This window comes from Perca fluviatilis, chromosome 8, assembly GCF_010015445.1.
Source record: "Perca fluviatilis chromosome 8, GENO_Pfluv_1.0, whole genome shotgun sequence".
In the NCBI taxonomy this organism is placed as follows: domain Eukaryota; kingdom Metazoa; phylum Chordata; class Actinopteri; order Perciformes; family Percidae; genus Perca; species Perca fluviatilis.
In genome coordinates, this window is record NC_053119.1 from 22149439 (window position 1) to 22166517 (window position 17079).

General features: G+C 40.6%; 1 protein-coding gene across 1 annotated transcript in view; it reads right to left on the reverse strand.

The window, feature by feature from the left end:
- nell2a (neural EGFL like 2a) overlaps nucleotides 1-17079 on the reverse strand; it is a 120308-nt gene that overhangs the window by 57906 nt on the left and 45323 nt on the right. Inside the window, exons 13-15 of the mRNA XM_039809654.1 lie at nucleotides 14179-14304; nucleotides 3876-3998; nucleotides 2444-2539 (exon numbers count right to left, since the gene is read on the reverse strand). Coding sequence (XP_039665588.1) covers nucleotides 2444-2539; nucleotides 3876-3998; nucleotides 14179-14304 — 345 coding nt within the window. The remainder of the gene's footprint in view (nucleotides 1-2443; nucleotides 2540-3875; nucleotides 3999-14178; nucleotides 14305-17079) is intronic.

Genomic DNA, 17079 nt, shown 5'->3' on the forward strand with positions numbered 1-17079 from the left:
TATGAGAAAGCTGTTGCTGCTATAGATTAGAAATATGGTGCATCTTGCACAACTACCAGGATTACAGTCCTGCTTGGTTACCTTAAATCACCAGCACTGCAGGGAAAACACACTGAATAGGATCCAAAGCCGCGAGTCTTATCACAACATTGTGTTTGACATATTTCCATGCATGAGAGAAGCAGTGATATGGTCTTTGCGATTGTAAAAACACAGGCCAACTTAATACTCAGTTAAGCTATCCTGCCCTATCGTGTATTGTGCATCAGGAGTTGTGCAGTTGTTATTTGGATGTGGCATGGAGCCTATGAGGAGGAATGCCACACTGATTAATATGGGCTGTGATATGGGGTAATTCCCATACTGCTGCAACTGCAGTTCAAATCCTCCATCGGGCCATTGGAAGAGATACAAGCTCATTATTCACCATGGAGCACAGACCCACACAGTCAGACGCACCCACGGACACACACACACACACACACACACACACACACACACACACACACACACACACACACACACACACACACACACACACACAGTGTGAGCACTGGAAACATATCAGCATTTACAGAGCTGGGGTCTCATTTATAAACGTGGCGTATGCACAAAACAGGGCTGAAAATGTGCGTACGCCACTTCCCACGCAAAGGTTGTGATTTATAAAAAACAAACTTGACGGGAGAATCCACGCAAACTCTGACCCATGCGTACGCACATTTTGGAGACAACGGGAATTGGCGACGCAGATGGTGAGGTGGTGAACTGAAGTCAGACTGCAGAAAGTAAATGTGGGAATAATGATTACTCTTAATATTTTCAAGTATTGATGCCTCACGCACATTGTTTCACTCCAACTCATCCACGTTATCATGAAGACTAAATCCAGCAGTGTTATTTGCACTTGTACTGAGTGATTATTGTTCCATAAACACCTCCAACTCAAATCTTAAATAAAAATTTGTTCTTAATATTTAATCGCCACTGTCTCACCATCACATTGTCATCGTACATATCCTGGAATACAGGATAGCATCAAATACCCTAGCATTAGATAACGGCAGAGCACAGTAAATAACTAAATATCTGTCTTTAAAACTGTGCATATATCATCAAATGTCAAAGTCTGGAAATACAGCTGTTAAGCTCTCACGCAATCGTCACACTTAATGTCCTCGTTATCGGTCCAAACTTTAATACTGTTTGTGACAAAACCTGCATGATGAAAAGTGTGTTTGCCTATTACACTTTTGTCTTCAAATTGTATCTCGGGATGGGGGATACCACTAGTTAATGCTGTGATTTTGGCAAGGTGTTAACAATCACAAATTGCTGTAAACATATAAATACTGCAGTGACCCCCGTGTGTAATGCTGCATGATGGCACTGCTGGCCCTGCAGGAGGACTACGCCAATGGAAGAAACAGGAGAGAAAGAGATGACGATGACGATGTCTGGCTAATATGCCGATTTAAATTCCCTATAGCTGCGCTCTTGGATCTATGTACTGAATTGGGTCCAGTAGAGAGGGCAACGTGCCGGAACCGTGCCATCCCGGTCCAAATACAGGTCCTCGCCACTCTGGGGGCAACCGGCTGTATAAAGCTAAGTGCTTTATATAACTATTATATATAATCTTCAACTGTATCACTAAAGCTTGTTTTGATATAATATATAGTTCTGTTAAATCTAGGTCTGATATAACAAAGCTGTCCCCAAGTGCTGTAATGCCTGCCGTTTTGGACGGTATTATTAATATAGGTAGTCTATAGATCAGGTTGCAAAAACAGGCCGAAATAATAATTCAATTTGCAGCAATTCCTGAACGTCTGAGAAGTATTTAGCTTTTTCTCTACCAGTCATCATGATTCGGTGTAACGAAAGAACAACTGCCAGGGTCACTAACATACTAATCAGCATTCATGAGGTGCTTTGCATTGACTATTTATGGTTAAAAATGCGCGTGTACAGGGCGGGATAAGAGGCTGATTCATGTACGCACCCTTGTGATTTATAAAGGGAACATTGCTTACAGATGTGCGTACGCACGTTTTATAAATCTGATTTCTTTTTGGCGAACACCATTTTTGGCTTTTGGGCGTACGTACACTTTTAGTAAGGATCCTACGCACAGTTTTATAAATTAGACCCCGGCTCTTTTGTCGGGATCAGAGCAAAGACCGCTCCACAAAGTAACAATTATCACTGAGAGCCCAGATATGCCAACATAACTAAAGCAACAACTTTAATCTTAAGTGCCTTTCTACTGTAATCTCCCCTCTTCTTTTTCCTTTTTCCTGTTAGATCTTAAGAAAATAAAACACCTCTTACGTCACCTCTTCTTCCGTTTCTCGTCACTTCTTGATCATTCAGTAAAAAGTCTTTCTTGAGCTATTTTTGAGGAGAGAAACGTCAGAGTGAAACTAAAATTAACTCTTACCTGTCTCGCATCTCTTCCCAGTGAATCCTTGCTGGCAAACACAGTTGTTAGGTGAGATGCAGGTTCCCCCATTCTGGCACAATCCGTCACACATAGCTAGAGGTAGAACAGAGGAGAAGAGCCATTACTCACAAAGATTAACGAGCATTAACTATGTGATTAGACCAGCAGCAGCATATGTATTTGCATACAGAATAAGAGCTAATTTGGTGATGTGATTCATTACAGGCTCTCACGATATTATTCCGCGTGATTAATGCATCTCACCAAGGTTAATTCAAAAATGTTCATTATCCATGGGTAGACTGTTAGTTAATGTGTCCCTTAAAACACGGAGAAATCATTGAAGTTGACAGAATGCAATGGAAATAAATGAAATATATACACGAATAATACCCTGCTACCCCAGAAAAAAAGAATAAGAATAAAACAAAAGAAGCCCTATCCAGTAAAAGGAGTTCCACACTGTACTTCAAACTGTAGTTTGAATTAGTGGATCGAGAGAAAAATGATCCATAACCATATTGATAAACGATTTATTTCTTAAATCTAATCTTATTTCGATAGAAAACTGAATAATTTTAGGTTTTGACCTGTTGATTGGTGAAAAGAAGCAATTTGAAATCACCTTGGGCTTTATAATATTGTAAGCCAGAGAAGACATTATGAAACCGTTTTCCCAGGATGTGTAGTACACCCCCTGACGAGTAAATGGATCTTTATGTGTCAATCAACTCAGTGCACGTCCCCTTTAAATAGATTTCTAATCGAGGGATTGATTAACCCGCTATGGGCAATGTGAGATCGTTCAACTGTGGAACAGACTTGTGAATATGCCTGAACAACACCTCACTAGAAAGATCTTTAATTGGGCCATTTTGCATATTTTATATGATTGATTTATGTTTTATTTTTCAAAACAGATTACACTGGAATATTCACGATGTTCAGCGCAAATATTTCCTTATGTATCAGAAGAGGTGGTTTGTTGGTACAAAACCAAAATTACGAACATATTGTCTCATGTAAACATACAGTGTAGAGCCTGAATGTATGTGAAGCACAATTTAACTAAAAGTCAAAGCTCTGTGTGTACAGTTATGTGCCAGTACATTACCATTAGCCAAAGTCTCCCGGATAGTCTCCATTTCATGTTTTATTGCTCATTTAATGATAATTTAAGTACTACACTTTTGAGTAAAATTGCCTTTATTTCTGATAAATTCTTCAGGATGGATGATTCTAAGTAACTTGAGCTGTGTGTTTTTATGTAGCTGATTTTATTAGTAGAGTCTGGGACAGAAGACACAGCTCTTTGTTTACAATGAGCATAGTTCATGTACGACAAATGTTTCACCACTAAAACAGTACATGCTGGGCACGTGTATGTGCATGACATAATAAATAACATAACTAACATGGTGGTGCTTACCTTTGCAGACTGTTCCATTGCCAGTGTAGCCCGGCTTACAGGAGCAGCTGTGGCCTCCAACCATGTTAAAGCACAGGGCGTTCTCATCGCAGTTGTGGAGCCCGCTGAGGCATTCATCATGCTCTAAAGACAAAAATAACAGACGTCACTGCAAACAAGCTCTTTGGTCTCATATATATTTTTAATATAGGCTACATTTTGCTTAAAACAAGTGGAAAAATGTTGCAGTGAAACTTGTTTCCACAGTCATTATATTCACATCTGCACAGTACTACTATCAAGAAAATAACACTTGATTTAAGAAAATTGAATGCTTATTTTCCTTGTAAAATACGAGGAATGATCACACCCAGCTGGTAATTTGTTTTACTTTCCATTAAAAAAAATGCAATTTGAGACTCAGTCTTGGATTAAATGACTTGTTAGACAGCTGTGAGTCTGGTAATAAGACATCAGTGACAAACAGCCGACTGGAGTGCGAGCCATTTCTCTATCTCCCATCATGATCAGTCATCAAAAATTGTTTCAGATGTTTTTCCGTAATTTGTTGTTCTTTTTTATATGAGGGATGGAACAGTCTCAATGATGAATCTGACTTTTGTAACTACTGAAACAGGCTCCTTCATTTGCACATACATAATGAGGTGTGTTGAGGCCACTGGCCTTTTAAATGTTGTACAATGGCACAATTGGCTATTACCAAGAGAAATGTTTTCTGTGAGTTTCACAGGCATTAAGAAAACTCCCCCTTAGGACCATGACTCCCAAGCTTTCATCACTGCTGCTGTGGGGTTAGTGATATGGTTTGTTATGAATATCCCAATGACAAGCTTGACTAATGGCTATAGCCCATGACAACATACTGTATCCAACTGGCAACAAACTGCTTCCCCTCTGTCTGGAGAGGAGACTGATGTGGCAAAATAAAATGCAATAAAGGCCTGGGAGAATAATTTACTACACTACTATACAAATCCAAGAACAAATGTGGTTATGATACCACATGATTAGTTGAAGTTCAAACTGCTGTTGTGTGAGAGAAAAACTAGGAAAAGTGTCAAAGTCTTTATATATACAATAAAATAAATATTGGGTGACAGAGAAACATGAGTTACTAGCATTACGGATGAAAATATCATTTCTGTGGTCTACAAAATATGTTAATGGAACCATAAAGTCTGATACTATCTACTGTAAATCACTACAGGCACAAAGGAAAAGGGTGTGGGATTATAAAGTAATCAAAAGTAGTGTACAATACATTTTAATATTTCTCCACAGAGTAATGTGTGTCTCTAACACACAAACTGAACTAAATGTGTCTTTAATTTTGTTACCTTTATAAACCGGAAATATAACTGCTAATAAGGACTCTCACACTTAATTGTCATATCTTTTACAGACGGGATCAACATTTATTAATGTATTAGGCTTCTTAAAAATGTGAATGCTGTTGCCAATTTTGAAGTTTCAGAGGAAAGTATTCTTATTGTATTCCTATATATGATCAGATCAGATCCCGGTGTTTCTACTTCAAATTGTATTGTCAAGAAGCTGTGAGCTCAGCTCCGTGTGATTTGATTTCTGTGGAGGCTGCTGGATCTGAGCCTTTTACTGATTTGAAATAACACTATGTTTAGATGTCATAAAGGTGCATGGTGTCAGTAGTGTATAGACTGTATTACACCAGACACCACAGCTAACTCTTTTTGAATAACTCCACATTTTTCGGTTATCACCAGCTGGACCAAACGTGCGTACAAACCTTTTGCACTACCGACTAAGTTCATCACGCTGTGCTGACTTATTAAACTGTTCTGGCCTTATTCTCTGGAGCCTCCATGTTGGTTTACATGGAAATCATTCTCTGATGTTTTTATTCTTATTCTCTGCTGCAACCAAGAAACTGCAAAAGCAATGGAAAATCTCATCTGATTCATCAGATAAACAGTTAAAGAATGATACATCATTTAAGCCCTCTTTGCTGCAGTATGAACAGGGACCTTAATGCATGCCCTTCTTCTGCACCTGAACACAAAGGCAGATCTTTATCCCTCTGAGACACACAAAAGAAGATTACTTGTCTATTGTATTTTGGAGATAATAAATATTGCTTTCTGATAAGTACTTGCTTACCGAGCACCACATCAGCTGAAGTGCAGAAAACTTTCTGGACTTTTCCTATTTAAACAGCTCTGTATCCCCAAAACAAAAAACGATCATGAAAAGTCTTTTGGCAAGAGAGCGCTCTCTCTAATAACAGTATTTGGAATACATTCAGTAATTTTTGACTTTTTTTTCCATTTCATATTATCGTTTGTTTACAGTGCAGAGGGAACTTTCAAAGGCTGCTGAAAGGACACACAGTCATGGGTTAAGACAAACACAAAGACTTTAGTGCTAATCTGGGGGCAACAGTTTGTAATTCGCATTAGTTTAGTGAATATCTGGGCCACACTGGACCTGGCAGGGGATGTACATTTTGTTCAGACAATAAGTAGATCTCAGGAGCCTTTCTCAACCACAGAGATACAATAATTTTGTATGTATTATAGGTTAAGTTTTTAAATGCGTGCAATTGTGAAAGACAGTGAGGTTCGAGGACTGAAAGATGGCACCTGAAGAGTGAGAGGATCAGAAATGTGAATGCTTGTTGCAGGAGACCTGAGCCGCATCATCCATTTCCCTGCCATCATCCAATCCATTATATCTCCTGAACAGACCGTGGGCTCATCCAAATTGAAAGTGACATTGTGATGAGCTCCTCCATCGAGGGTATGATGTATGTGTGCATGTGTGTGTGAGATGGATTGAAGGGCACTTACATCTCACACACACAGACACACAGTCACCTGCTGTTGGGCAGAATTAAAGTCTGCTCATGGGCATATAAAAACAGTAATAAGAGCACAGGGGAGAGGAAAGAGAATAAGGTGGGGGATTTTTTTCCACAAGGTCACATCTGCCAAAGCAGGGAACAGCCAGCCGTCAGTCTGAACAGATAGGGCAGCAGAGCCACCAGGTGCTTTGTGTGCATGTGTGTATGTGTGTGAATGATCCCCATGACTCTTGCGTTTATTTATTGGTTACTTGTAATTTTGGTTATTTAGGAATTTAGGCTTATTGCAGAACTGCACTCTAAATTTGTGTGTGTGCGTGCGTGCGTGCGTGTGTGCTTGTGTGTGTGTGTGTGCGTGTTTGTGTGAGACAGGTATTTCCGCGCTGACTGCTGCTGCTCAGGCTGTAGACAGATCAACTATCAATTATGTACAGCCTGTCACCAGGGATCTCTCCCGAGCTGGCCGCTTCTCCTCCTGCTTGACTCCCTCCACCTTCTGCCAAAACAACACCAGCCACAGCGAGGTCTGATCTTAGGCTGCTTTCCTGAAAACATTGTAGCCTCGACCTGAACTTCACAATTACAGGCCTGAACGGACGATAATCTTATAAAATGTATGTCATGGAAAAACTTTGCAGAAGAGTTACAAAGAGGATGGCTAAAAGAAAACCACAAAAGAGTGACACATTGCAGTGCATGGAATTCTGATTGTTTGGACAAACGATTCAAAGTCCAGTTGTTGTATTCACACTATTCGATCGAAGGCTGGTGGCGGGAACGCACCGAGAAATTTAGCAATGTGCCAACAAAGACAAGTAAGAAGAAGACTGCAAGCTAGTAAAAATGCATATTTTTTTTTCTCTTAGTGGCTTTGCAAATGCTTTATGAAGAATTCATTTAACATGTTTATTAGACCTCAAGGATACATACAATGTGTTTTGGTAAGAATCACTCAAATTCAACATAATATTTGGCTCGTTCGAGATGAACTGTGCCTCGCCTGTATAGTAGACGAGAGCAGGCAGCAGCAGGGGACGGTGACAAAAATCCGCTGTCAAGTCGGACAGTTTCCAGCCGATTCCAGCTGAACAGGAAGTCACAGAAACACTGTGGTCCGATTCCGATTTAATAAAATGTTATCAGATCCATATATCAGCTTGTACACAGTCTCCAGTTGTTTTAATTATGACAGAGTAGCTGTCAAAATGCTCTACATGCGATCTTTAGCTGATTTTAATTAACAACACACTGTAGATGATCCATAATCTGAACAGATTTAGTCTCTCTGACTTCTAAACGTAACTACCAGCCACACAACATGTGGTTTGTACAGAATAAGCCTTTAAATCAGACAAATAGCAGTTAAAATCCATCCAATTCAAAATCAATAAAAAGTTTATATAAAACGTCATCATGTTGAGTCAATTCTGAACCAATCAGCTGTTAGATCAGCTGAGAGGCCGGCGTTTCCCAGCATGCCCTGGGTCCGTCTGGGTCTTGCAGTCGGTGAAAAGCAACTGCGCTGCCTGCGTCTCAGAACTGCAGCCGCCTTGATCTTGTGAGGTTATCGTTCCCCACGTGTGCATGACGTCAGAGCAAGTCGGGATCAAGTCGGACACAAATCTAACCGGCATGCACTGGGCGGCGATTGCCGGTGATCGATTCTGCGCAGACCTGGCTCATCTCGAACGAGCCTATTGTTCGTTTACAAGAAAACTCCAAAGGGCACCTTTAAAATGCTAAATACTTGGCACCATTAGCTGACCCAATCAGCAGCAATTAAAGCCTTGTAAGTTCAACTTCCCATGCAATGTCATTATTCAAGAAGAATACTTGGAATGTAACTGAAAAAGAGGCAAACACTCTGTTTATCAAACTCCCCCCATGCCATACCCTTTGAGTCGTCAGGCTGGAAATCTTCGTTTCTGATCTCTGTTGTTGTCAAACCCCCTGCTCCACCTTTGGCCCCTGTCCATCCTTTCATCCCCTTCCTCGCCCTGCCCTCCCCCCATCTCCTCTGCTTCAGAGGCCCACGTCTGGTTATCACAGGATTAGAACAAGGACACACACCCTGCATACACACCTAAGGCACAAGTACACACATGCACATTTACACCTAGCACACACGCACACCTCAGGACAGCCTTCTTTAATAACATTCAAAGGGAGAGCACAACCAATCCGCTACCTTTCATGGATTAGCTACTAATCTCACAGAGCGAGGAGCACCTCGGGCACTTTGGGGAAAAGACCAAGAGTAGAGGGAAGAAAGAGGAGGAATCCTGACCTTCAAGATCAAGGATAAAGTGCTAGTCAAAGAGCGGGGCAAAAGAAAGTTGGGGATGTTTCTTTTGCTAGAGGCTTCTCTGGATACGGAGCCTGGGCTGTGTCAGATCATTTAGTTGTACATATTTCATTTAAAGTACATGAAGTCCACGTGTTTCCGTCTGCCATCAGCTGGGATCTCAACCTGCGACCTCACCTCCCCCCCTCGCTGCAGGTGGTCATGATGTAAAATACAGACTTCTGTCTGAGCTCGCTGACCACCTGACAAGCTGAGGAGAAATATAACCAGGCTCCATGCTGTTTCGTCCAGGCTTAAATCTGCAGATCAGTCCTTTAATCCACTATTCTGCACATAAACACTGAGCCATGAAATGAACTACAGTCAACTTAATCCTCTTTACTAGGCAGACTGGTTCTCATACGACACTGTAATGCATTTGCAAATATGGCTATCAATACCGGAACATTGTTTCTGCTGAGTTTGCGACTCGTTAATTGGTGGAAGCCATTGAGGATGATAAAGACGCTCGTATATCATGCAAATGTACAATGTCAATAGGTACTGAAGGGGGGCGGGTTAATGTTTCCTTACACAGCTGTAATATTTCTTGTGTAGGCAACTTAGAGGAATCAGCACTCCCTCTGGACTCTTTTCAGACAGAAGCAGATGTTCAACTTCTATTAATAAACAGTAGATTCCTGCAGCTACTAGCTTAGCATCTTCCATTTTTTATTGTCAATTATTGCCACTAGGACAAGAGAGATGACACTAAACTAGCATATCAACACACAGCACCACATCCAGCATGTATTCATTTTATTCATTTAAGGCCCCTGAATGATAATGTTAACACCTAATTTGGCTATAATTCATCTTTCTAATAACGGCTAAGAGTTAAGATGTGCCTGTAGTAGTGATTGTGGCGAGTATCAAGCTTTCTGTGATGGTGGATGTGTGGGAGCTGATAGTCCAATAACTCTGTGTGGAGACTGTGTTGGTAATTTGACTGTAGCAGGGAAAAAGTCATTACATCAAGCCGCAGCATAAGCCTTAGTTTAAAATTGACTTTTATAAAGAGACGCATAGCTGTGTATTCCACTGCAGTGACTTGAATGCATTTTAATAGGAAACTACATAAAATATAGTGACGCAGTTTAATCCACTGGGCTGGGGGGTATTAATCTTCATTGTGAATCTGAGGAATGAGCACACAGTGAAAAAAGACAAATGCAAAAAAACAATAAAAGTTGCCTGGAGCTCAGAAGATTAGAGAAAACATGGTGAGTGAAATCACATAAGGTACAGTGGCTGTGTAAAGATAATATAGAAAAAGACTGAGTAAGCAAGGAGGTTTCTATCTAAATAAATCACAAGAGCACAAGAAAAGAGATGAATGTGCATTTGTTACTCCATTAAATATCTATTCCACAATCTCAGTTCTAACTTGTTTATGCTTTTCAAAGCCTGCTCATAAAAAGCTACAAAGTCACAAATCCTTAACTACGCTGTATTATTTCCTGATTCCCATTGACAGAGGAAGAGAGAAACTCTGCAGGGGTCCCAGATGGAGCAGGAAATGGGAGTTTTCACCGGGGGTTTGTTGTGTTGCTGAGTCTCACGGCTTTAATTCAAACTCCAACGGCACGACGGGAAGTCTGCGGTCCTAAATCCTACAGCATACAACGCAGGCTTTAGCCAGCCCCTTCACTTTGCTGCTGCTGAATTAGTTTGCATTGGTGCAAATTGCTTTTTTAATTACTGACACTGAGGAAATGCAGCACGGTGCCTCCTCTTCGGAGATGATGCACACAGGGAGCCACTTAGCATTGTGTTTCACAAGCTGCAAACAACTGGTGAGGAATGACGCAGATCTGCCACTCATCACTGTGGAATGACATTGCGTTATTCCAGATGAAGGACAGAGACATTACATTATGGAAGGATTACTGACTGAGAAGTTTTATGTTTTTTACTCTACGTGTGGTCCTGCATTTGGCATTATAACAAAGCCATACCTTTGAACAGACACTGTGCTACAGGTGAAATTACATTTGTCCTTACAAAGTCCTTCTGTGTTTCCTGTCTGCCTCTATATTCTCCTATCTACACAGGTGAAAATGCCTGAAACCTTGACTGTGAAAGAACCACAAAATCCTGCACACTATCCATCACTTCATATATTCATATAGACTGTCTACAGTATATGTATTTTATAGTGCTGTCAAACGATTAAAATATTTAATCGCGATTAATCACATTAATGTCATAATTAACTCACAATTAATCGCATATTTTTATCTATTCTAAATGTCCATTGATTTCTTTTTGTCCCATTATTTTTTCTCATTTTAATGCTCTTATCAACATGGAAAAGTGGATCTGCTTGCTTTGTGCTTTTGTCGCCTGGCTTTGACGAGGGGGCGGAGAATTCACATCAGCTGTGTGCTTGGCCATCAAGTGGTATTTCAGACTGGACATGCTGTGATGATAGCTCAGCTCACAAAGACAAAACACACAGATCACTTTGGTCTTGTCAATGGAACCATTTGGCAACTTTTTAAAAGTAAACTTTCCATTCAGAATCTTATTGGCATCCATTTCGGCGTCTCGCGCTCGCCATCCACTCAAAACGTAACGTTAGCCTACTACTCTTTGGTCGGCTCGCAAGCCCAAACAAGTGTGTGCGGCGTGCCATGTAAAAAAAACTAAACATTTTGCTAGGCCAAAAAGAACATTATTCTCGCGATAAAAAATTGACGCCGTTAAAATGGGTTTGCGTTAACGCCGTTAATAATGCGTTTAACTGACAGCACTAGTATTTTAGCCAATAAAGGAGTACAAGTTCTGAGGAGTACAAGTTCAAAAGTCAGTTAGGACTATCTATATAATTTGTATCTGATGAAGTGAATAAAGTCATCGTTAAAATTCCTTGTGCTAGATTCATAACCTGAAAAATTACTGAGAATTGTATAATTTCTGGCTGAGTTATACGTTATTGGGGTTTATGTAGAGGTTAGGACGCAGATTATGAATTACAATAATCATGGTTCCAATCTGAGTGAACATTGTTATAAAGGCATAATATATCCAAAATATTAATAATTTGCACTGTATAGTCTCATACTTAGAAAAATGTGTCTTATCTACGATAACCTTATGACAAACTATAATGGAAGAAGCTATTATGAACAAGCAGTGCTACAACCACAATCACCCACAACACAGACAGAGAACAAAGACTGCGAATCATCGCCGCAATCTTTTTAGATTGATTTGGTTTGCTTTTGAAATTGACTTTGGTTTCAACTTTGATCAGGAACAAATGGGTCTGCCACCTCCACTCACAGTCTCTGTTTCTCAGGTTCTCCGTGACTTTCCTTCTCCTTATCACACGCACACAGTGCATTCACACACCAGCCGAAGACAGTACACCCGCATGTACACACAGGCAGAAAGTCCACGTTCACTTTTACATTTCCAAATAGGCTTGAAGTTATGTTTTTTCCAAAGTAAAGTTTTCAAAGCATATAAGTCTTCACACCAAGTATGATAATCGCTTTTACAAAGTCTCAGAGTTGTAAATATGTCAAATAACAAACAACTAGCTTATCTCACACTATAATAAAGTTTAGAGATTCATATACATTTTTTTTAGAATATGTGAAATTGTGGAGTTTGACAAATCTAAAGTTTTAACAAAGCAGGAAGATGGATGTGCTTTGTAATCTACAAGCAAATAAGCAAATGCAACCCAAATTGATTCGACACTTTCTCTCAGTGTCTTATGCTGAATAATAAAGTACTGAGGCTGGTATTGATGTGTGTGTGTCTGTGTGTGTGTGTTTGTTTTTATTTTAATGTGGTGCTTGTAATCAGAGCAAAACCAATCGGAGCAAATCAAACTGAGACATTTATCCCTACGCATATCAAATGAACAGACCATGTTTAATTGCAGGGTGAGTTTCACAGACGTGTGTCTAACCAGGCACCTTCTGGAAGATGACGGACAGAAAAAGGGAGAGGAGGTGTAGCACATGGCAAAGGTTTAGAGTGTGTTTTACAGGTGTTATATGATATCTCTCTGTCGTAGCATGCTTTTCTATTACACAGCTTCCTTATTCTGTCTTACGCTGCACTCTAACACTAATAACTCACTATGTTTATATCTGAATGTCTGGCTGCCTCTTACTCTCTCTGTCTGTGGACGTGTGTGCGTCTCTTGGCTGCAGAATTTATCTTAATGAAATCAAATATCATCCTCCAGTGTATGACTAAAGATGCTAATTAAATCCTTTCTAACTGGCAATAACCTACTGTAGGTATATGAATGGTTTAAAAGCTCATGTCGTAGAAACCTGCAGTGAAGACATATCCCCCTACTGAATCTCTTGATACCTGCATGTCTCTCCTCATCTCCACACCCATACAACAACAACAACATTTAATCCCTATTTGTACTAGGGCTGCACGATATGAGGAAAATATGTGATATGCGATATTACTTGTGATAAATACATAGATATTGAAGATTTTTGTTGGGCATTTCTGCCTTCAATCACTGGGACAGCCCAGACACGACAGGGGAGAGGGGAGAGGGGAGGGGGAACACGTGCAGGAAACCGCCGCAGGTCGGAACCGAACCCTGGGCCTCTGCGTCGAGGAACAAACCCCTCCATATGGGCCAACCGAGCCACCCGGGCACCCACTAAATAGATACGAAAGTAAACTCAGTTCTGCTGCTTTCACTATTCTGCTAAAATCCAACAAATTGCTTGTTGAATGTAACATAAATGAAAAGAAATCGTTTCCAATGTTTTTTGATTGAACAAATTGAACACTGAATTGAATATAAAAGGCAGCACTTAAAAAAGAATGACAGTAAAATGTTTACAGTTTTCTACTGATATTTTCTTTGACTACCAAAAAAAAAAAATCTCTGAGTGTCTTACCGCGATATGTCGCAGCCTTTCGCAATATGTAGATCGCGCCAGTTGATAATTGCTATGACGATAAAAAAACAATATGTTGTGCAGCCCTAATTTGTACCTACTTTAAGTCTGCCAGCAACTCTCTACATAAATGGTTACTCTGGAAGCTAAAGCTCACAAAGCCAGAGTAAAAAACAGTGCCTACTCCACTAGATTCAAGCCTGTCAAAAGGTCAGCAGAGGAACTCACCTGTGCAGGAATAGTCATCGATCCTGATGTAGCCCGTATGGCAGATGCACATGAAGGAGCCAGGGGTGTTAACGCACATGGTGTTCTCCCTGCAGTAGTGCTTCCCTTCAGCGCACTCGTCAATATCTGAAGGAGAGAGGGGGAGAACAAAGCTTGGCTAGATGTGGATTGTTTTCACATTTCTATCAAGTCCAACTGAAACTGTAAGCGCAACATTTCAGATGATTTCTTCAATCCTTCACATTTAAAGGTCGGTATATAATTAATATAGGCATTCACGTACAAATTATTGTTGGCAGATAGAGACACCCTCTTGTGGTGCAGATTGAACAACACTTTTAATTAGTATTCTGCGTTGATACCTCAAGCCTCAAGGTCAAGCCTCATGATCGATTTTAACTTGCTCTCTATTTTTCGAACCTCTTTAGCTGAGTGGTGTTCAACCGCTTCATCAGATTTTCCTCTAAAAACGAGTAGTAAATGGCCGCATTATAAATGTAATATGTAAAGTTTTAACTGTTTCCGAGGTAGATGTTTAATGACATTGTCCACAACATTTTCACCCATGGTTAAAAAATCTGTGAAAAGTAGTACATCCCATACAGTATAATGTTTTCTAGTTTTGTGATGAGAGGAGTGGGAGTCCAGAATAGTTGCAGAGGAAAAGTTTGGACTGACTTTAGGTGTAGGCCTGAATAGATTTGGGAGACAGCAACTGTTATATTAATAATTTTTGCTTCATCTGACAGTACAGAAATGCTATAATTTGTTTACGATATTCTGATGTGCGTAGTCACAAACATTAAGCATATTTATCATATTTGTTGATGCACGTTTGTCTGTGTTGCCAGTTGCCACCAGTTTGCCTTCTGATTATACGAAGAAATTAGCTGGCCAATCTTGTTGAAACGACTGATGCTGTCGTTCTTCTTGGGAGGACTCCATTTGCAGTATGGATGAAGTATCTTCACAGCACTGTTGCAGTGACATCTGCAGCATTATACTGTGGCCTAGTTCGGGTATCCCTTCCATCCTGGGAACCACCTTGTGCAGTTTGTCCTAGTTGGTTCTTGCTACAGAAGGTCTCTAAAAGCTTTAATGCAGCCAGTGGGAAAGGGCTATTTGTCTTCATCAAAGGCAGACAGAGGTCGAAAAGCAGAGGGTCTATGAGAGGCGGGTGCTGAAGCACTTCAGGTTGCACCACTCGATTTTCAATCTATTCAAAGTAAAGCCCTCCACACAGCAGCTAGACTGCTTTTCTCCTCTTCTTATGGTCATTCAGCTCACCTGTGTGCTCGAGCACATTTTTAAATTGTACATGCTGTAAATAGATACTGTAGAGTAAGGAAGTATGCCACTAGAGAAGTTCATCTAAAAGGCTTTGCAAACAAATACAGGTGTTATCAATTACTGTGGCTGATTAAACCTCTGCTCTGTTGGGCAGAGGTATGCTGGGACTTACATGAAGTCACCAAACTTGTATGTTGATCAACGGGGGAGTAAAGCGTTATTATGGAACCCATGCAACTTCTAGGCAAGACACACACTACTATTCACACACTACTAATTGGCCAGGCGTCCATGCTTACGCAAGGTAACGTAACCCAATTTGTTCAGGTCCTATTTCCTGACCAATCGGCTATCCTAACTTTAACCACTCAAGGCCAATGCCTAACCCCAACCAATCAAGCTGGGGTTAGGCTTCGTGGGGCGGGACTTGCCTAGAAGTTACGTGCACAGACCATGCATCTCCCTAACTTTCCTGTTGTACCGGTTATGGCACGGTCACACATGCGCGAAATTAACATAGGCAATTATCTGCCCCCCCTTCACGTCCATTCTGTGTGAGTGAAGGGGCAAAAAACAACATTGCTTCCGGTGGCAAAGCAAAACTTGCGTGAAGTTTAACTTTGGTGAACTTTGAGTCTCACCGAGTCTCGTCTTCATATCGGAAACAAGCTCTCTCTCACTCCCGCTTGGTCAGTGGCTCTCAGAGTCACATTATACTGACGTAAAGTCTGGCACGTGGGACTGCTGGGATTGGTTGAAGTCGCGGGAAACTCCGGTCATTGGTCAAATTTGTGGAAAAGTTGCGGTGATTGGTCAAAATTGCGAGTCGCACCAAAGTCACGGTAATTGGTTGAATTTGCGTGAGTTGCCGCGATCGCGACATCGCGAAATCCTGGAGGGACTGCTTTGTGGCCCAGTGGTTAGAGGGCCTGCTCTGCATTCACTAGATTACTGGTGCAATTCCAGCTTGGAATGGGCTTTTTTTTTACCTCAATTGCCCTGCGTGGAATCAATAAACTTTATCTTAATCTTTACTACTACTAGGAATTTTTTTAACTGAAGGAATTAACAACCAACTCTGCAGCTCTATTCAGCTTTTAGCCACTTTTAGCTTACTGTTGTTATTTTACCAGTGCATAGCCTACTGTAGTAGCCTGTAAGATTGAGTCTCACCACCCACCATATATAAAATCTTAGATGGCTGTTTCCAGATAAACAGAGCGTAAACTACCTGCCAAAAATGAAACAACAGAAAGAGGAAGGAAATGAAATGCTCTGTTTCTGATGTATATGTTAGGTGACAATTGCTTGCTAACATGTTAGCATAACAACTGGATAAACCAATGCTGTGTCAAGGTTTTGTTTCCATGAGATTGTTTTGAATGCTTTCGGCAGAATAGTAATTAAAACTCAGTTAGTGTAGCTGTAAGAATATCATTTATTAGATTGTCCTTTGTATTTCCTTCTCACTCTCATGATTCCATATTTGGATCCATATTAGCTGTTGCCCTAGCAACAGCTATTCCTGGGTTCTAAATTGCATGCCAAACCATCAGACAGAAGATGCACAACACTGCCAGGGTAAACAAAATAATCTTGATAATGTGATGC